The 21,811-nt window shown below is 41.9% G+C and overlaps 1 protein-coding gene across 1 annotated transcript in view; it reads left to right on the top strand.

Annotated features, from left to right (window-relative positions):
• BICRAL (BICRA like chromatin remodeling complex associated protein) overlaps nucleotides 1-21,811 on the top strand; it is a 79,350-nt gene that overhangs the window by 52,335 nt on the left and 5,204 nt on the right. The window contains 6 exon segments of the mRNA XM_025418810.3: nucleotides 11,641-11,746; nucleotides 12,583-12,683; nucleotides 14,610-14,671; nucleotides 15,617-15,762; nucleotides 17,057-17,151; nucleotides 18,788-18,890. Of these exon segments, the coding sequence (XP_025274595.1) occupies nucleotides 11,641-11,746; nucleotides 12,583-12,683; nucleotides 14,610-14,671; nucleotides 15,617-15,762; nucleotides 17,057-17,151; nucleotides 18,788-18,890 (613 nt within the window).

The following is a 21,811-nucleotide window of genomic DNA, read 5'->3' on the forward strand; positions in this document are numbered from 1 at the left end:
CTCAACAGGGCGTCTGCTTCTCCCTGTCCCTCTGCCCCTTCACCTGCTCGTGCTCGCTCTCTCATGCTCTTTCTTTCAACTAAATAAAGTATTTTTTCAGAAAAAGTAACGTTGAGGTGTTATCTAACATTCAAACCCCCAGGACATCCAGAAACACTTAGAGTGACTCTATTTTACTTTATAATTTGTGTAAATTTTCTGCACAAATCACTTTATAGAATGTTGTAATAAACAAAAACACCATTACAGGGACGTTCCATGTTTGTCTATTTGGAGAAATTCAACCCGCGAGTTTTAATCCTATAGAGGGTTAATTCTAGAGAGGAATAAGTTTCTAAATATAAATTTTGGGGATTCCTGGGTGGCGCAGTGGTTTGGCGCCTGCCTTTGGCCTGGGGCACGATCCTGGAGACCCGGGATCGAGTCCCACATCGGGCTCCCGGTGCATGGAGCCTGCTTCTCCCTCTGCCTGTGTCTCTGCCTCTCTCTCTCTCTCTCTCTCTCTCTCTCTCTCTCTGTGACTATCATAAATAAATACAAATTTAAAAAAATAAAAATAAATATAAATTTTGGTTTTGGTATGGAAAATACAGTTTATTTGGTTCAAAATTCAAAAGGTATATATATCATAGGGAAAGGTATATATTATAGTGAAAATTTTCCTCCTTCCATCCCCCAGCCACCCAGTTCCAAAATAACCAATTTCTTATAGAGTAATGTAAGTCCCCACCCCACCTTTTGTATTGTGAAAACTTCCCAAACCCACAGAAAAATTGGAAGAGTACAGTGAACCCATTCACCTAGATTACTCATCTGTTGTTTGTTTTGCAACATTTGCTTTATCTGTGTCTGTTTCTCTCCCTTCCTCTCTCTCTCTCTCTCTACACACACACACACACACACATACTTTTCTCTGAACCATCTTGAGAGTAAGTTACAAATGTTATGACCTCTTAGCCCTAAATACGACAACCAGAGGTAAGGGCTATGGAAAAAAGGAACACTATACAATTAGAATAGGTAATAGAAAACTGTAATCAAATACAAAGTTTGGGAAGACTTCCCAGAGGAAGTGACCTCGGACCAGAAATCCAATGAGTGAACTAAATGGGTTCACCAGCTATCTAATAAGAACAAGGACCTTCTTCAATACAACCACAATATCACTATCACACTCAATAAAGTAAATATTAATACAGTAAAGTTGTATCAGATTTCTTCAGTTGACCCAATAATGTGCTTTACAATGTTTCACTCCGAAATTCAATCAAAAGAACACTGATCTAATCTATTGTCACACCTCCAGTCTGCAGCAACCCAGATCGTTTGTCTTACAGAGAAGCCTCAGTGTGTTGTCTGATTGTGTCCTCATGATCAGAGGCAAGCTAAACAGTTGTGGCAAGACACAAAATGTTGGCTGGGCCTCTTATTGGTGATTCTGGGTGTGATCACTTGGTTAAGGTGGCTTCTGCCCAGTTTCTCCCCAGGCATTCAGAAGTACCTTATTCCCTTTGTAAAGCAGAAATGGTCTCGAGGATTGTGCTTTGGGACCATGTGACTGTCCTATTTCCTCATCTCTTACCTGATGATATGAGACTCCATCAGTGAGCCTCACTGAATGCTACATTGGTGGTTGCAAAATGGTGATTTTCTAACTGTATTCTCCTATCTAGAATTTTTGGTTGGGGCTTTTCCATAATGAAGAACTTTTTCTTCTTTCTCTCTCTCTCTCTCTCTCTCTCTCTCTCTCGTAATGCTATGAACTCATAGTTTAAGGGCTTTTTTGCGATTTTTTTTTTGCATTCATTTTTAAACGTTTTATTATGGGGAATTTTAAACATAAACAGAAGTAAAGAAAATAGTGCAGTGAGTCCCCATGCACAGTCAGCTTCAGTGCTTACTGACTCATGGCTGTGCTTGTTCCATCCATCCCCAGCTAACTCTCCCTCTCCCACTGCCCAATATAATTTTGAGGCTAAGCCAGACGTGTAAGTTCATCTGTGATATTTTAGTGCCTGTCTCTAAAAGATCGTGTATTCTTTTTGCAATTAATGTTGCAATCAACTGCTTCCATTATTCTTTTTGATGCCAGAAATGTCCCAAATGTTGTTAGTGGAGGCCTGCTGAAGCTGCCTTCTACGCCTTTGACATGGCCCCATCTACCTTGAGCACTTTGTGGCCCAAGATACTGTGGGCGTGTCTTCTGATTACCTTGCCTCAGACCTAAAATCAGCCATTTCTCCAGAGAGCCCTGTGAACTTAAATCCTTCAATGCAGAGAGTAATTTACAGGATTTAAACTTTCTTGTAAATAGATTAATATTCAAATTCAATTATTAAAGGAGGTGATTTACAAGAGTTTAGCCTATTAAACAAAGGGAAGTATTTAAGTCCAAATCTCCTTAGATCACTAGAAGATTTAGTAGATCATTAATCCCTTGAGAGCAGCACCCACCATGCTTTCCATGTTGCCAGAGTGATCACAGCTGGTCTCCAGCCCTTACCTGCCCCTCCCTACTTTCCCTTCCTCCCTCTAGCTCTGCCTGACAACCTTACTCTGGAGCCATTGGATTTTCAGACACCCAGACTTCAAAATCTAGTTGATGTTTTTTCCTCTCCTTCTATACTTTTTTTTTAATTTTTATTTATTTATTCATGAGAGACAGAGAAAGAGAGAGAGAGGCAGAGACACAGGCAGAGGGAGAAGCAGGCTCCATTCAGGGAGCCCGATGTGGGACTCGATCCCGGATCTCCAGGATCAGGCTCTGGGCTGAAGGCGGCACTAAACCGTGGAGCCACCCGGGCTGCCCTCCTTCTAGACTTTTAATAGGTTACTAAATCCTACACATTCATCTTTGAATGTCTCACACCTGTTCTTTCCAATAATAGTAAAAGTAATGATCATGTTATTAATAACTGGTACAGTGCCAGGGGCTCTCTATGTTATTACTAATCCTTACCTTGGGGCTACAAGTAGTTACTGTTTCCATTTCACAGTCAAGGAGATAGAGGTTCAGAGCATGGCCAAATTGCTTGGAAAGGCGGACTTTACCTGCTAGCTGGCTCTATTGTACCCTTTCCCATTTCTCTCCTTTTCTGCATCCTTACCCTGAGCTAGACTTGAAGAGAGACTGCAACATAATGGGGAAAACAAGAGTTGGATTAGGAATCAGAGCTCTCGGGGATCCCTGAGTGGCTCAGTGGTTTAGCACCTGCCTTTGGCCCAGGGTGTGATCCTGGAGTCCCAGGATCGAGTCCCACATTGGGCTCCCTGCATGGAGCCTGCTTCTCCCTCTGCCTGTGTCTCTGCCTCTCTCTCTCTCTCTGTCTCTCATGAATGAATAAATAAAATCTAAAAAAGAAAGAAACAGAATCAGAGCTCTCTTGTAGGTCCTACTTTGCCAGGGACTGGTTTTATGATCCACGTTTGTATTTTAAACTCTCTGAGCCCTAATTTTCTCTTCTCTAAAATGAGGAACCCTAGCTATCCGATTGAACCACCTGGGGAGCTTTTTAAAAATATGGGTGCCTGGGCCTCTCCTCCATAAATTCTGATTTAAATGACCTGGAGAAAGGACTCCAAGCATCAGCATTTTTCAAAAGCTCACCAAATGATTCTAAAGAGCAACCAGGATAGAGAAGCACTGGGCTAGATGATTTCCAAGGCCTATTCTGACCCGAATGCATTGACAAATGTAGCAATTATCTGGGTGATTGATTTGCCTTCAGCCTCTTCCTAAAGGCAGATTTCCACCACATTAATCTTCCTAAAACATTTGCTTGATAACCTGAACCAAGTTATCTGAGACTCCCCATCGCCACAGGAGAAAGTACAAACCCCTGGCTGGCAGTTAAGCTTCTCTAGGTGGAAACCGTCCATTTTAGCCAGGCAGACCAGCTCCTCCACACCTCCCTGGCTAGGCCAGACTCATTGTGAGCCCCACGTCTTTACTGACAGGTTTACATTAAACTTTCTTTCCTAGCAGGTAGAAGTGCTTCCTTTCCTTCAGTGTGCCACCCAAAGGTCTCCACCCAAAGCCCCTAAAAGATTGAAGCCTTGGGGCCTCTGGGTGGCTCAGTGGTTGAGCGTCTGCCTTTGGCTCAGGTCATGATCCCAGGGTCCTGGGATTGAGTCCTGCATCCGACTCCCCACATGGAGCCTGCTACTCCTGCTGCCTATGTCTCTGCCTCTCTCTCTGTGTGTCTCTCATGAATAAATAAAGAAAATCTTTAAAAAAAAAAAAAAAAAGAATGAATCCTTTTCCAGTCTCCCCAGATACTTTTTGTCCATAGAGACTCCTTACTAGGTACATAATCACTTCCTTCCTTCGTATCTTTTCCTTCCTTCCTTCCTTCCTTCCTTCCTTCCTTCCTTCCTTCCTTCCTTCCTTCCTTCCTTCCTTCCTTCCTTCAACAGTACTTCAGTACCTACAAGCCCGGGGCCAAGTCCCAGGGATACAACAGTCTATTGCACGGCAAGAGGCAAACAGAGAAACTGACAGCCACAGGGCACTGTTTCAGATGCCCTGGTAGAAGTAATGCAGAATGCCAGGCTCAGAAAAGAAGCCTCTGACCCAGATGGGATGGTTGGGGAAGGTTTCCTTGAGACAGTGGTTTCTTTTTCTTTTTGTTTTTAAGATTTTATTTATTTATTCATGAGAAACACAGAGGCAGAGACATAGGCAGAGGGAGAAGCAGACTCCTTGTGGAGAGCCCGACGCAGGACTCAATCCTGGGACCCTTGGATCACACAACCTGAGCCGAAGGCAGACGCTCAACCACTGAGCCACCCAGGCATCCCAAGACAGTGGTTCCTGACTGAGACTTACTAAAGGAAGGAAGAGTTACCCAAGTAGCAAGGGCCTGAGTGAAGAATTTTCCAGCAGTAGGAACGGCAGTGCAAAGCTTGGCAAGAGCCGGCGTTGGTGGTATAGTGGTGAGCATAGCTGCCTTCCAAAGCTTGGCAAGAGAAGAGACTGTGATACTAAGGGGACAGGAAAACAAGTTCAGGTGAGGTGCAGAAGATTTCGGCGGGAAAGATGAGCAAGGATCAGATCATACAGGATCTTGTATGTCATGTTAAGGAGCCAGTGTCATAATCTAAGCATGGAATGCTGAAGCCCTACACCAGCCTGGTGGCACTAGAGATTGTGAGAATGGAATGGATTTGAGACAACTAGGTTAAATAGAACTGTTGACTGATTGGCTGTAGTGGAGAAATAAGGATGATACATAGACTCTTGATAGTGATACCAGGTTCACTGAGATAGAGAACATGAGAAGAAATTGTGGTTGGAAGGGCAATCATGAGTTTAGTTTAGGATATGTTTGTCAAGTCTAACAACCCATAGGACAACCACACAGTATGATAAACAGCTATATTCACCGAAACATAGGACCAAAATGTGGACTCAAATGGTGTCTGACCAGCATATATAAATGGTAACTGAAGTGGTAGAAATGGATGGGAAATGGAGTGGGGGCAGGACCCCTGGGTGTCTCAGTGGTTGAACTTCTGCCTTCGGCTCGGCATGATCCTGGAGTCTCGGGATCAAGTCCCACATCGGGCTCCCTGCATGGAGCCTGCTTCTCCCTCTGCCTATGTCTCTGCCTCTCTCTCCCTTTCTCTGTGTGTGTCTCTCATGAATAAATAGATAAAATCTTTTTTAAAAAGTAGCCAGAAGAGAACCCCTAAGTACCTCAATATTTAGGGAATGGACATAGAAATAAGAGTCCACAAGTGAGACTCAGAAGGTTCCAGAGAGGAACCGATGGGGTTCAGATTTTGGAAGCTAAGAAAAGAAATGTTACAGGCAGGGGGGCAGAGATTGGCAGAGTGAAGTGTCACTGAGAAGTCAGTGGAAGTAAGGATCTGGATGCTTCTGACAGATTTAGCAACAAAGAGGCAGCTGTAGACCTTGGTAAGACTTGTTTCCCTGGAGTGTTAGGTGTAGAAGCCAGACTGAAGTGTAGACCAAGGCGGGAATGGAAGGCATGGTAATGAGTACAAACAACATTCAGAAAAAGAGAGGTAATTCATAGCTACATGATTTTGGTTTTGTTTTTTTGGTTTTTTGTTTTGTTTTGTTTTGTTTTAAAAGATTTTATTTATTTATTCCCAAGAAACAGAGAGAGGAGAGGCAGAGACACAGGCAGAGGGAGAAGCAGCTCCCCCAACAGGGAGCCCTATGCAGGACCCAACCCCAGGGCCTCCAGGATCATGCCCCAAGCCAAAGGCAAATGCTCTACCTCTGAGCCACCCAGATGTCCCGGATTTTGTTTTTTTTAAAACATGGAAAAGTCTTGCACTTTTTTCAAAACTGATGAGAAGGAGATGGACATGAATTCCAGAGCACTGGTGGGATTCTCTGTAGAAAAGAGGAGGGATGCCTCTGCCATTGTAGTGAGAAAAGCAAGGAAAGATCTAATGGGGATGTGGGTAAGGTTATACCCATGGTGGTAGAGAGTTTGAATGAGTTCTTACCTGGCTTACAGATTCGAAGATAATGAAATAGCATTGAGTAGAATGCTATTCTGGGCAAAGGAGCTGACCAGGGAAAAGAAAGGATTGCTGGACAGACATGCAGGCCCAGTTGAGGTCGGAGACCAGAATTACAGTGCACTGATCAGTTGTGTGGGGGTGGGTCTGGGTGTCTTCTGAATGGCGAGCTTTCAGAGGGCAGACACTGTGTTGGTATCCTTCAGCTGCTTTCTCTGTAATTACCACAGTGCTGTGTACACAGTTGACACCCAAATGCCTCAGTCAAGGTGCTTTGTGTTGCAACCCTCACCCTAACACATTTAGCAAAAAGGGAGAATGTCTAGGAAGTATAGTGTAGCTCCTCATAAGGCCAGAAATCAAGTTCTTTGCTGTTCTCTTGGCCTAGTCAGGATAGTGCGACCTTCTGTCTGTCTTCACTGTTCTTTCTCACTCTTCTCCACCAAAACAGCCACCCTAGTCCAGCTTTACATTATTATCCAAGCACTTAACAGAAACTGGCAAATGCAGTGGTTTCCAAAACTTGGTAATGCATTCGAATCAATTGGAGAGCTTTTTAAAGTTGTAAATTCCTAAGTCCCACATCAGATTTCTGAATCTTGTGGATAGAACCCAGAAACTTTGTATTTCAGAAGCTCCCTAGGTGATCTTGATGTGACTAGTTTATACCTGCATTTGAGAACCACTGCCCTTGGGTATCCACTCCCCAACACCACTCTAAATTCCCAGGCGAGGGATGCCTGGGTGGTTCAGTGGTTGAGCATCTGCATCTGCCTTTGGCCCAGGGCGTGATCCTGGGGTCCTGGGATTGAGTCCTGCATCTGGCTTCCTGCATGGAGCCTGCTTCTCCCTCTGCCTATGTCTCTGCCTCTCTCTCTGTCTGTGTCTCTCATGAATAAATAAATAAAATCTTTAAACAATAAAATAAAATAAATTCCCAAAAAATAAAATAAAATAAATTCCCAAGAGAGCCTAAATGACCCAGGAGAGTCTGAATGATGGTGCAGTAAGCCATGGCCAGAAGGGCAGGGGCATGGGTGACATGAGGAAGTAGCCATACAGGGCCTCTGCTGCTCTATACTAGGCCTTTGTTCAAATTAAGAAAAAGTGCCCCTCTAGATAGATAAACTGCTTACACTGGCAGGCTTGGCACTTTTGATTGATTAATTGATTGATTGATTGGGGGGATGAGCAGCAGAGGGAGAAGGAGAGAGAGAATCTCCAGCAGACTCCCTGCTGAGCGTGAAGCCAGGTGTAGTGATCCTGTGGTCATGACCTGAGGAAAAATCAAGAGTCAGACACTTAACCGACTGAGCCCTGCAGGTGCCCCAGGCTTGGCAGTTTCAGATGGAAGAAAAAGTGCTCCTTCCCTTCCTGAAGTTTAGCTCTCTGTGGCTCTGGCAGGTCACACACATTTGTGTGTTCTCCATCCTTGCTAGCTGCAGCCCATTTCTGTGGCAGTGAGGCAGTTCCCAGAGTAGAGTGTGGCTGGGCAGACCCCAGACATCTCCCTCATTCAGTAAACTCCTGTTGTTGGATGCCGTCTTGCTGGGTTGGAATTTGTTTCTTTCAAAGAGTATCACAGTGGGGAATTGACGTATTAAATATTTTGATTTGTTGGGGTTTTTCTGTATTTTTACATGTAAAAATATAGAATCCATAGGATCTAAAAAATTAAGATGTATATTGATATTAGCAGAGTTCTTTGAGCCAAGTTCTCAATAAAATATCCTTAAATAGTCTATTTGTGAAGAAAAATATATATATATACATATGTATATACATATATGTGTGTGTATATATATATATATTTTTTTAAGAAAATATATTCAAAGAGCAAGTCTCCTCTAAGAGTTCAGGAAAAAACAGTAGAATGGTAAATTTTATTTCTGGAAAAGATTGTCAGCTGTGAGCAACCTGAAGTTTTGGGGAATGGGAGAAAGTTGATGGTTCCTGAAGGGGGCAGTGGTTGGACTGGGAGGGAGGGACAGACCCCATGACTCCCGCTGCAGTGGAATTCATTCACTCAATTTATTTAACAACTTATTTGCTGTGTGCTCACTGTGGTGCCAGCCCTGTTCTGGTGCTGGGAATAGAGCAGTGAACCAGGCGGAGAAAAGCCCCGTCCTGAAGATAAGCGGACTGGGAGCAACCAGTGAACTTCTGGAGACAGAGCAGTCCCCAAGGCACTGGAGCTTTCCAAACATACAGAGCAGCTACATTGAGGTTATTCTACTGCAGGGGCCAGGACAGGTTCCCCTGTGGATTCTAATTCTTCCTCGCCACCTGCCCCAGCCCCTGCAGTTGCCCCACAGTGTAACAAGTGGAGTGACTATTTTCCCAAAATGCACAGATGCCAATGCTTAGACTCACACAGGTGTGCAAGGGAACCATAAAACACTCTAAAATGCGCTCAGATGAGAGGTGTCCCTTTCAGAGAATAGTCTTGTTTTTAGACACAACAGTACTTCATGCCCTCAAGTTGATGACGAATTCTCAGGTTTTAACCTAGGATTGTTCTAGGTTTTTTCCCTTTTACTCTTCTGTATTGTGAAAGAGAACACATTTAGAAAAGAAAGAGAAAGAGAAAGAAAGAAAGAAGAAAGAAAGAAAGAAAGAAAGAAAGAAAGAAAGAAAGAAGGAAAAGAAAGAAAGAAAGAAAGAGAAAGAAAGAAAAGAAAAAGAAAGAAAGAAAGAAAGAAAGAAAGAAAGAAAGAAAGAAAGAAAGAAAGAAAAAGAAAGAAAGAAAGACATAAAACACTAGTGTACAGTTAGCAAAGAATTCTAAAGCAAATTCCCATCCATACAAGGACTCAAGAAATAAAATATTTTCAGGAGTCCCAGAAACTAGCCTCCTCCATTATGCCTTCCCAGCCTCAGCCTTTCTTTCTCCTGACTTTTGTAGTGATCTCTTCCTTGCTTTTCTTTTAGTTTTACTACTTACAAATGCAGGGATTTTGTTTCGTTCATCTGTTTATTAGCTATAAATCACTTTAGGTCATGTCTGGTCAATAAGGTAGGAGATCAGGCTGGATAATGCCATTTTTTTAAAAGTATGCTTTAATTTAAAGCAGTAAGGATGATATTCCTCTGTTTCATGTGAACTAGGTACATTGGAAAAAATCCCCAACTGTTGTGTACTAACAGCACTGCCATAAGGACTATGGTCGTTTGAACATTTTCACTCTTGTTCATCTATTCTTCTGTTGATCTGGTTAGTTCAGAGTCCCTCCTAGTGGATAGCCTTGCCATATTAAACCACATTTTTCCCAACTTTTATCTGTTTTGTTTTTTTCCGAGGTGGCCCTTTGTGTCCCTCCCCTGGAAATATTTGTGAGGAAGGCCTTGCTCACTGTTCGCCACAGGCCTCTCCACAATCCCAGTGCCCTCCTTGTGGACAGCTTCCTACAGTAGGAGAGTGGAGTTCCGTTCTGGCGGAAATGCTGCGTGCGAACACTGGAGAATTTTCCCCTAGTGGTTTTGTTACTAAGAATGTATTACCTGTCTGCCTAGAATGGTGTAGGTCTGATCTTCCCTGCTAATGGGAGGATGAGCAAGGTGACCATTTCCAACTTTGTAATGACCTCCTCCAGTCTTTCTTGGGTAGTGTCAAATCCTTCTCCATTTTTGTATTAGAAAAGAGAAGCCGGACGCCTGAGTGGCACAGTTAAGTGCCTGCCGTCAGCACGGGGTGTGATCCTGGGGACCCAGGATTGAGTCCTACATCAGGTTCCCTGCGTGGAGCCTGCTTCTCCCTCTGCCTGTGTCTCTGCCTCTCTCTCTCTCTCTCTCTCTCTCTCTCTGTGTGTGTCTCATAAACAAATAAATCTTTAAAAATCAATCAACCAATCCATCCTCTGATGGTATACAAAATATAAAACTGGAGGAAAAACTCTGAAACCTTGCTACACTATGAAGTAGTAATGACTTAGACGGTTAAAAATTGAGAGTAATTTAAAAGCCCTTATCATCTTACTTTAAATGAATTGTAGAGAGAACAGATTTTTTTAAGCTAAAAGGAGCTTTGCCAGTCCTGAAACAACATCCAATTCATCCTCCTCATTCATAGAAAAGAAGCACACACCCATTAGGACATCAGATTAATTTTTCTTTTTTTTTTAAGTAATTTTTTTAAAGATTTTATTTATTTATTCATGAGAGACACAGAGACACAGGCAGAGGGAGAAGCAGGCTCCATGCGGGGAGCCCAATGTGAGACTCGATCCCGGGATCCCAGGACCACACCCCAGGCCAAAGGCAGGCGCCCAACCACTGAGCCACCCAGGCGTCCCCAGATTAATTTTTCTAATAATATTTTCCTTGGGCTAATATTCAGTTGAATTTACATTTCCCAGTTACACCTGATGATGACATGATGTGAACAAGAGACATACCGGTGGCAGAGGTAACACATACTCTAGATCATGTACACAGCAGTGAGTGCTGACAGTAGGTTTGGCGTTGGCACGTGGGCCCTGACCAAGTACTCAGAGTCCATGCAGACCCCACATAAGGATCTTATAGTCAGGGTCAGAATCCTTGCAAGTGTAATAGAAAATTACTGGGGAGAGAAACTGTTAGGGATAGAAATTGAGTTTCTGGTTCAGCCTTTGCATCTGAGCACCACTAACACAACAGTTCCAGGAGCAAGAAAGCAGTCTGGTCTCAACTTAGCATCTCTATGAATGGCATCCAGAAAATTCAGCATGCCCCTAGATTTCTTTAAAGGGTGTTCTCTGGGGGATCCCTGGGTGGCGCAGCGGTTTAGCGCCTGCCTTTGGCCCAGGGTACGATCCTGGAGACCCTGGGATCGAATCCCACGTCGGGCTCCCAGTGCATGGAGCCTGCTTCTCCTCTGCCTATGTCTCTGCTCTCTCTCTCTCTCTCTCTCTCACTGTGTGCCTATCATAAATAATAATAAATAAATAAATAAATAAATAAATAAAATAAATAAATAAATAAATAAAAGGGTGTTCTCTGTGATTCTCCAAGTGTGATAAGAGAATAAAGTAAAACTCTTGCTTTGGAATCTACCGTGAAGGTGATGCCAGGTAGCATAACAGGCTTGATTGGTGTTTTGAGTAATCTATTAAAGCTTTTAGCCATGAAATTAACTTTTCCTCTTGGCCATATTTTTCACAGGCTCAGAAAAAAGGTTTGAATCAGACTTCCCCCATTTCTGCTTCCAAGACCACAGATGGCCTGAGACAAGCACAGATCCCTGGCCTCCTGAACACCGCACTGCCAGGTCAGGAGCCTTTGTAGTAAGCTCCCCTCAGCTGTCCCCCATCCCCCGCAAACCCAGAGGATTTCTTCTGCTGTGCCTCATCCTGCATGCAACCTTTCCCATTCCACCTCATTCCTGCTCAGACCATGCATCTTTATCCTTTCCACCCAAATAATAGACCATGTTGTGTTTGTACCTTCACTGAGTATGCTACCAAGAAAGGGGGGAAAAAAAAAAAAGCACTTCTAGTTTAATTATGACACACTAAATTATGTGGAAAAAATGTGCTGCTTAGAAACAATAAAATCTAGTACCATATGGCACAGGTGACTTTGTAACTGTCCTCATGTTGCTTTATTTATGTATCTTTGGAATCCCTCCAAAGAGAAAAATATGTGGGCTATGGCTTCCATTTCTTCTAAAACATTGAATAGCTGCACTGCTCAATAAATACTAGAAAAGACAAAAGCAAGAACACTCCTAGTCAGCTGCCTATTTGGGCCTCCCTTCCTTAATTTGTGAGCATTTGAGAGTTTGGTAATACTCACAGATTACTGGTTGGAGGCCTATTCCTTGACGTTGGGTCATTTGAAACTGTAGCGTTGACAGCTATTATTTATTACCATTTATGTATGTATTTGTTTCTATTTACTACCTAAATAGGCTTCACTAGTCCTGACCTCTGCCTCTAGAGCTTTTGTAGATAAATGTACTTCCTGCTCCCCTTCCTCAGAGCAAGCATCCATGATAAAGAAATCCCTTTCAGAATGGTCAGTAATCCATATACATTGGACTCTATGAGTTAGATAAGGGGCTTGATTGACTGTTTCTGTTATCTTATGTGTTCATTCTAATAGGGCAGGATTCTGGAAGCAAAGTTATGCCGGTGTCCTTAGGAACCACACAACCACAGCAGGAAAAAGTAGTTGGATCATCTCCTGGCCAGCCAGCTGTGCAGGTAGAAGACAGTTTGCATAGCTGCTTCTTAATGTCGAACATAATTGAGAGAAAATATAGTTATGTCATCTTCAGCTTGGTAATTGCTGCCTGGCATTGTCTGCACACAAAAGCGTGCCCACAAGAGTGTGCTCACTAAAGACCTCCTGGCAGGCCAGGCTGTGCTTTGTTAATGTTTATGGGATTAAAGTGTCTTTTCTATTTCTCACATTACAACCGGTCATTTCCTCATGAATTAATAATATACTAGCAGCCAATAAATAGTAGGCACTCAAAAAATGTAATTTACTGTTAAATGATCACATTATTGTAGCCAAAGTTGATCTGTTCCTTCTCTCTCTTTTTTTTTTTTTTTGTTCCTTCTTTAAAAAAAAAAAAAATTATTTGGGCAGCCCCAGTGGTGCAGCGGTTTAGCGCCACCTGCAGCCTGGGGTGTGATCCTGGAGACTGGGGATCGAGTCCCACCTCAGGCTCCCAGCATGGAGCCTGCTTCTCCCTCTGCCTGTGTCTCTGCCTCTCTCTCTCTCTCTCTCTCTGAATAAATAAATAAAATAATCTTTAAAAAATAAAAAATTTATTTGAGAGAGACAGCAAGACAGTGTACATATGCAAGTGGTCGGGGGGCAATGGGCGCACGGCAGAGAGTAAAACTCTCAAGCAGACTCCCCACTGAGCATAGAGCCCTACATGGGGCTCGGTCTCATGATCCTGACCTTAGTGAAAATCAAGACTTGACTGCTTAACTGACTGAGCCACTGTGGAACCCCTGGATCTGTTCCTCCTAGTTATTCTGAGAGCTTTCTTTCTTTCTTTCTTTCTTTCTTTCTTTCTTTCTTTCTTTCTTTTCTTTCTTTCTTTCTTTCTTTCTTTTTTTTTTTTCCTTAGATTTTATCTATTTAAGAGAGCAAGTGTAGGCAGGTTCAGGGGAGAGTGACAGAGGGACAAGCAGACTCCCTAACTCCTCATTGAGCATGGAGCCCAACTCAGGGCTCCATTCCAAGACCCCAAGATCATGATCTGAGCTAAGTCAGACACTCAACTCACTGAGCCCCTATACTGAGAGTTTTTTAATTTTCTGTTGTTGTAAACAGGAATGTTACGAAATAACCAGTCCCTGTGGTCTTCTAACCCAACCACTGATCTAAAGAAAGGAAAAAAAATCTTGTTTTCAGCTTACTGAGTCCTTAGTTTCTTCTCCATCAAACACTAATTAAAAGTTTAATGAAACTTGTTGGGACACCTGAGTGGCCCAGTAGATTGAGTGTCTGCCTTCAGCTCAGGTCACGATTCTGGAGGCCTGGGATTGAGCCCCACGTTGGGCTCTCTGTCTGGCAGGAAGCGTGTTTCTCCCTCTGCTTCTGCCCCTCCCCACCTCTTGCATATTCTCTCTCAAATAAATAAATAAAATATTTTTAAAAATGATATAAGAAGTGGTACTATGGCCACCTGGCTATCCCAGTCTGTAGAGCATGTGACTCTTGATCTCAGGGTCATTGGGTGCCCCACATTGGGTGTAGAGTTTACTTAAAGGGGAAAAAAAAGAAAGGAATGCCCCACTAGATCACACACCTGGACTGTAACAGCAACTGAATTTTCAAAATGTTCATGGCATTGGTACCCACAAAATATATGTCTCCAAAAATCTAACAATACGTTTAGAGAGTTGGGGATTCAGGCTTTAAATACAACTTAAGTCTTTTCAAGGAACTGATAATAGAGCTTCCTATAATCTTGACACAGTGTGACTTTGCTACATAGCTTGTTGGACTTGCTTATTTTATTTTTTAGCAGGGCACATTCGATATCCTTCGAATATGCTCTTGATAAGGAGTTGAAAATATTCACAATATAGTGACTTTTATGTATAACTGTATTCTGCATATTTTTTCTACAAAAGGGAGTAAAAAGAGGTGTGTTTTGTCTTTAGGTGGATAGTCACTCAGGAGGACAAAAGCGGCCTGCTGCAAAACAACTAACTAAAGGAGCTTTGTGAGTGACCCTTGGAAATGACTCATTTTGAACATTTCTCTCAGTCCCTAACCTTCAATAAATACACAACAGAAGTCAGCTTATAATTATATATATTTTTTAAGTATATTTTGAAAATAATTTTCTACTGTTGGTTTCTTTTAGGACCTATAAATACAGTGACCCTTGAACAACATAGATTTGAACCATGTAGGTCTGCTAATATGCAGATTTTCTCCAGTAAATACAGCACAGTCCTGTAACTGTATTTCCTTTTCCTTAGGAGTTTCTTAATAACATCTTCTTTAGCTCACTCTTTTGTAAGAATACAATATATAATACATGTAATATACAAAATATCTATTAGTCAACCATAGAATCAATAAGGCTTCTGGTCAACAGGAGACTCTTAGTAAGGTTTTGGAAAAGTCAAATTATATATTGATATCTGACTATGGAGGGAGCCTGGTGCCCCCACCCCCCTCATGTTGTTGAAGGGTCAACTGTGTATCAAATAATAATTTAAGTGTACTGCTAGCTCTTTTGTTCTGAAGGAGAATAGTTCTGTCTGTTTAGCATACCACATACCCTTTGATTGGCCAAAGGGTCTCTGAGGAGAAGTATGGTTTGATAAACTCCTGTGTTTGGAACAGAAATATTAGCATAAGCTTAGCTGGCCAATGGTCAGGCATTGCCAAGATCTGTGTGAGCAGCCCCCACATGAGCAGTTGGTGTGAACACTGTGTTTTTGAGGCCAGGGTCATAGTATGAGTCCCCTGTGGAGACAGTTAGACCAAACCCTACTCCCACTATGGTGTACAAAGTATAAAACTCAAGGAAAAACAGAAGTTCTACACTGTGAATAGTAGTATTCCTATAGGTCTTCTTATCTTTGCATGCAAATAATCATCACTGTTAGATTTCCTCCATGGGTCTCCACTGACATTGGGAATTTCTCTTTGAAAGCATCCTCCAGCAGTTACAGAGGGACCAAACCCATGCTGTGACACCCGATAAGAGTCAGTTCCGGTCACTAAGTGATGCGGTACAGAGGCTGCTCTCCTACCACGTGTGCCAGGGCGCCCTGCCCACGGAGGAAGACTTGAAGAAAGGTAAACAGGCTGTAACCCCAGAGTACCACTGTGACACCAGACACCATCTTATGGATGCCCCACAGAAGAGCAAGAGCCCCACGGCTCCCAGATAGTAGCCATACTAGTGTTTTAATCACACACCTAACTTGTTCCCAATTTACTCAATTTCCAGGTCCATGTTTAGGGTGGTGGCTTACTCTTCTTAATATTCTGTGAAGGGATACCTAAACATCAGTATTTTATTGACCCAATTTGGGGGCAGTGAATCCAAAGCATTATTTGGACCACTGGCTGCAGACTTGATGACTCTGAAGTCGCTACTATACCCAGTGACTTCTTATGTTTAAGCAGAATGCATACCCTTAGCTACTACCATCAGTTTTATGAATTAGATAGATACTTTAGCCCCCAAAAGCATTCTTCAAGTGCCAAAGTAAGTCTGGGGCATTGCTGGATCTCAAGAAACTGGCAAAAATGGTAAGGATGAGGACCCCTTTGTGCCAACCTGGGACTCCGCCCATTCTGATGCCAGTCCCCACTGCTGTGCAGCCTACTTCTGCCCTCCTTCCCACCACCATTTCCAAGCCTGGATTCCATCAGTTCCCCTCCATGGCTTTAATCCCTCCTGTAGCTGCCACCCGTCTTACTTACCTGGCTGTGGTCTCCGATCTAAATGCAGATCGGTCCCGGTCAGTCCCCTGGGAGCTTCCCTGGGAGGTCCAGGGAATAGGGTCCAGATCCAGCATTACATAGGGATGTGAAGACTCAGAGTTAAAAAATGTGAAACCTTTGGAGACTGGCAGGCAAAGGACAGAGCCACAGCACCATGGCCTGCAAAATACCATGAATTAGTTTGTGTCCTTACATAAATCCGGTCTGCCCAGCCCTGGCTGTAGGACTTCACTGTTCAATTGTTTTCGTTATTCATACCATTGGAAGGGAGTGGAGGGTTGACCATCTAGACCATCTAGACTAGATCATTCTCTATTCATTAGTATTTATTCTATGTCTGTGCTATATGGCTTTCTTTTATAGGTGATGTTAAAATATTCTGGTTTTGGCCTCCTAAATAAAGTTAAAATAAGCTAGTATTGAGATGAATTGCCCGATGACCTAACAGTGAACAGTGAGGGAAAGCAATGCAGAAGCTGTTTAAATGAGGAAAGCTATCTAACCTAAGAAGAGAAAACTGTCATAGGCAAGACATGTTTGAGTAATGGAAGACTAATGCATTTCGGTCCCGAGAAAGGAAAGACCTAGTGAGTGATTTGCACTCTCTTACCATTTTCTCTCTCTCTCTCTTTTTTTAAAGTCGACAGTGAATTTGAAACAGTTGCCACTCAGCTCCTAAAAAGGACCCAAGCTATGCTTAACAAATACAGATGCCTGCTTCTAGAAGATGCCATGGTAAAATTCATGCTACCAAGCATATTTGTTTTTTAAAACCCCACAGGTCACAGCTAGTAATTCAGAGAGAAAAACCTTCAGGGAACTCCATTTTTCCAACATAATTTCAAAGGCACAGACACTGAGGATTGTAGAAAACCTTACACCTGACTGGTACTACTGACACAGCATTTGCTACACTTTACATGAGCAATCACACCTAAGGAGTGCTCTGGTTTTCTTGGTTCTAAATGAGGAAACTAGGGCCTTGGTTAAGTAATTTGCCTAACGTCCTACAGCTAATCAGTTTGCAGAGCAATTAACAGAGCTAGGGGACAGACCAGGACCATCTGAGACCTCCACCCCCTGTCCGCACTCTGATGCTGTCAGCTGCCTCACCAGCCCAGAGATGCGGGGGAAATTGTTCAGAGTAACATCTGAAAAGACTGGGTGATAACAAATGTTAAAATTTGCTTTATCTTGTTTTTAAGTGAGTGATCATTAACAGTCCATAAAAATTCATGCATAACTTAAAAATATACAACTTTATAGTTTTTAGTATATTCATAAGGTTGTACAACCATCGACCACTGTCTAATTCCAGAACATTTTCATCACCCCGAATAGAAACTAAAATTAGTTTTAAAGCACCAGTTAATGAGAGAAAGAAGACACCTCAGGAAATGATAGACCAAATGTATTCTGAGATTTAAGAAACAATTCTGAAATCATATAGGCTTTCCTCTATAAGTTGGCCTCTTACAAGCAGTTTCCAGTTTAAGATCAACTTGAAATATACCTTGGGAGCTTAAATAAATTACATTATACACATATACAATACGGTGTAAATATGTATGTGTGTTTGTGTTTACTTATATATTGTTTATTTTTTTATAGATGTATATATATTTATATATGTGTGTATGTATAGATATATACTCTCTTACTTGTATTCACTTAAAATTGTGCCTCTAAAGTCTGAAATAGTTGTTCTTATGTCAACAACCATTTCAGAAAAAAATGCTGAGATATCAAAAAGACTTAACTTATAGTTTTTGAGGAAAGGACCATTTATTTGGTCAAACTATATCTGTTATGAATTTCACGTTAAATAAGACTCACAAATATAATTTAAGATTCAATTATCTATAGCAAAAAATAATTTTAAGGAAAACCTTACTACACAATGAAAGCACAGTAGAATATGAAGAAAAATATCATCCTAATGAAAAGATTGCTAACATATTATTAAATAGCAGAGGGGGAAATAAAGATGAAAAACAATGTGTATAGTTACTACCATTTGCGTGCATACATAAACAGAGAGGAATGTCAGGAATGTGTGTGCATAAAATCACTCTGCAAGAGTGTATTAAACTGCTAGGTGCAGGTGCCTCTGGGGGAGGCTGAGGAAGCGAAGAAGGGAGGCTTACTTTTCACATCCTCTTTAGAAATCAATGTGAAAATCACCTTTTCCCCCAAAATACTATTTTAAAACGCATCCCTACATGACAGGGATAAATGGGACTGAATGGGACATGATTAGAACCTAGACACCAAATCTTCATGTCTGGTTGCTTTGTTTGTTTCAAAGAAGCAGTGGGATATCTGCACTTGTTAAATGGCACCTGAAATGACCAGACTCTCTCGTTTTCAGCGGATCAATCCTTCTGCTGAGATGGTGATGATCGATAGAATGTTCAACCAAGAAGAAAGAGCTTCTCTGTCCCGAGACAAGCGTCTGGCACTCGTAGACCCTGGTAAGAAACATCAGAGGAAAAGTAGAGGAGAGGTACTGCCGGGCTTCAGGGCCATGGGCCTTTGGGGAGTCTGGCTGCAAAAATTGAAGGTAAAAAATGAGTTCTGGGGAGGAAAAAAAAAACAGAGCAAGAGCAGTGTATGACTACTCTGAGAAGGTCTATAGTCTAGAAAATCCAAACTGGAATTTGACATTCATTATGTCATTATTTTTCTCCATTATAACGTAAAATTATCATTCTTTCTCCAGTTTTTGAGAACTAAATTAAGTCAGAAGCCTTCCCAGAAGTATTTAAGCCTGAGCAGATTCCCGAGCTGCCTTACCACATGCAAGGCTTTGTGAGGGTTCCTGCCCACAAGCTCATAATTGAGATGCTCCATTCAAGTACTTCTCTCACCCCATCAGTTCCCACTGACTGCATTGAAAGAGAGGAAGATATTCTCCTCTGGCCAAAGTTTTTCTAGTTGGACAAATTAAATTTATATGAGGGATATGAACAGGAAAAAAAGTTTTATTACACGTGTGCAGAGGTCCAGTAATGAAGTTGAGACCCAAAGGATGACTGCAGCAGGCAGTTTTTATACTTTTCAGATAAAGAGACAATCAATCGTTGAGGAATTGACAAGATAAAGAAGATGACTCTGGGAGCTTCAATTAGTAAGGAATTCTAAACAGAATTTGGGCTGGAGGAGTAAAGTAACAAAAAGTAACAAGGGTTGTTTATACTGCCTTCTGGGCCCTAACCTTCCTATTGCTGGTGATAAGAACATCTTTCTCCTTCCCTGGTACAGGGTGGGAGATTTATTCTGCTCTCAGGGGGACAGAGGAGGGTCTAAGTGTCCTTGCACAGGCTGGTTTGAGAGTTTTTTTCAGGGTGGTTTGGTTGTGGTTTGGTTTAGTGGTGGCTTGTTTTCTTTTTTTGTTTGTTTTGTTTTTATTTTTGCTTTTTGAGACAGAGAGAGAGAGAGAGAAAGCATGGGTGCACACAAGCTGGTGTGGGGATAGGGCAGAGAAGAAAGAATCCTAAGCAGGCTGCACACTTAGTGCACCCCAACACACTCTGTCTTTTAAAAATGAATCCTCCTAGGATGCCTAGGTGGCTCGGTGGTTGAGCATCTGCCTTCAGCTCAAGTCATGATCCCAGGGTCTTGGGATCAAGTCCCACATCAGGCTCCCTGTGAGGAGCCTGCTTCTCCCTCTGCCTATGTGTCTGCCTCTCTGTGTGTCTCTCATGAATAAATAAGTAAAAATTCTTTTTTAAATAAATAAATAAATAAAATCTATAAATAAATAAATAAAAATGAATCCTCCTAGGATGCCTGGGTAGCTCAGATCCATCCCTCCATAGGACTCCCCCCCACTCAGCAGGGAGTCTACTTTTCCCTCTCCCTCTGTCCCTCCCCCCTCATGCTCTCTCTCTCAAATAAATAAAATCTAGAAAGAAAAAAAAAAGAAAAGAAAAAAGAAAGAAAGAAAGAAAAGAAAGAGAAAGAAAGAAAGAAAGAAAGAGAAAGAAAGAAAGAAAGAAAGAAAGAAGAAGAAGAAAGGAAAGGAAAGGAAAGGAAAAAGGAAAGGAAAAAGGAAAGGAAAAAGGAAAGGAAAAAGGAAAGGAAAAGGAAAGGAAAAAAGGAAAGGAAAAAGGAAAGGAAAAAGGAAAGGAAAGGAAAGGAAAGGAAAGGAAAGGAAAGAGGAAAGGAAGGAAATCCTCCTAGAGGCACCTGCGTGGCTCAGTTTGTTAAGTGTTCAGCTCATGGCTTCGGCTCAGGTCATGATCTCAGGGTCATCATATCGAGTCCCCATTTGGGCTCCGCGTTCAGCAGGGAGTCTGCTTGAAGATTCTCTCTTTGCCCCTCTCCCTACTTGTTCTCTCTCTCTTTCTATCTCTCTCAAATAAATAAATCTTTAAAAAATAAAACTAAATCCTCCTAATAAGAATCCTCCTTACTTTTTTCTTGCCTCTAAATTTTTTAAATTAAATAACATTATAACAATTTGTGGAGTATGAATTTTACCCATACTTGGCAGCATCTTATAAAAGAAAAGGGATGTGCTTTTTTGTTTTGTTTTTTAAGATTTTATTTATTTATTTGAGAAAGAGATAGAAAGAGAGAAAGAGCAGGGGAGGGGCAGAGGGAGAAGCAGACTTCCTGCTGAGCAAGGAGCCAGATGTGGGACTTGATCCTGGGACTCTGAGATCATGACCTGAACTGAAGGCAGATGCTTAACCAACTGACCCACCCAAGTGCCAAAAAGAAAAGTTTTATTTCTCCTAGTTTTCTTCCAGTTCTGGTTCCCATTTACATACTTCATTTTTTAAAATATTTTATTTATTTATTCATGAGAGACACAGAGAGAGAGGCAGAGACATAAGCTGGCTCCTCACAAGGACTCAGTCCCCAGTCTCCAGGATCACACCCTGGGCTGAAGGCAACGCTAAACCGCTTAGCCACCCAGGCTGCCCTTACATACCTCATTTGTGGATAATTCTAATCATATGCTAGATAAGATTTTGTTCCTCTAATTCTCTTCCATTTAATCATCTGAAGTTCTTAATCATTTGCTAGACTCCTCAAAATAATATATAATCAATTTTTAATGCATTAATTTGAGAATTTACCTAAACCATTCCCCTACTGTTGGACTGTTATTTTCCAGTGGCTTTATTTCCATTCCCCTAACCTCTTTCCTGATTCTTAAATATCAAGATTCTGCCTCATGTTTGGTGTGGCTCATGAAATCTCTAAAGAGAGTAAATGATCCTTACACTCAGTCTAAAGGGAGAGTCTGAAAGAACTGCTATGTAGCTAAAGGAATCCTCAAATCTTTCCTAAAAGAAAGAGAATGATGTAGGATATATTTCTGTCTCTTCTTCTTAGAACCTAAAGTCTCTTATTGCCTTTCGATGAATTGGGCTTATGGATA

Source organism: Canis lupus, chromosome 12 (assembly GCF_003254725.2).
Source record: "Canis lupus dingo isolate Sandy chromosome 12, ASM325472v2, whole genome shotgun sequence".
In the NCBI taxonomy this organism is placed as follows: Eukaryota; Metazoa; Chordata; class Mammalia; order Carnivora; family Canidae; genus Canis; species Canis lupus.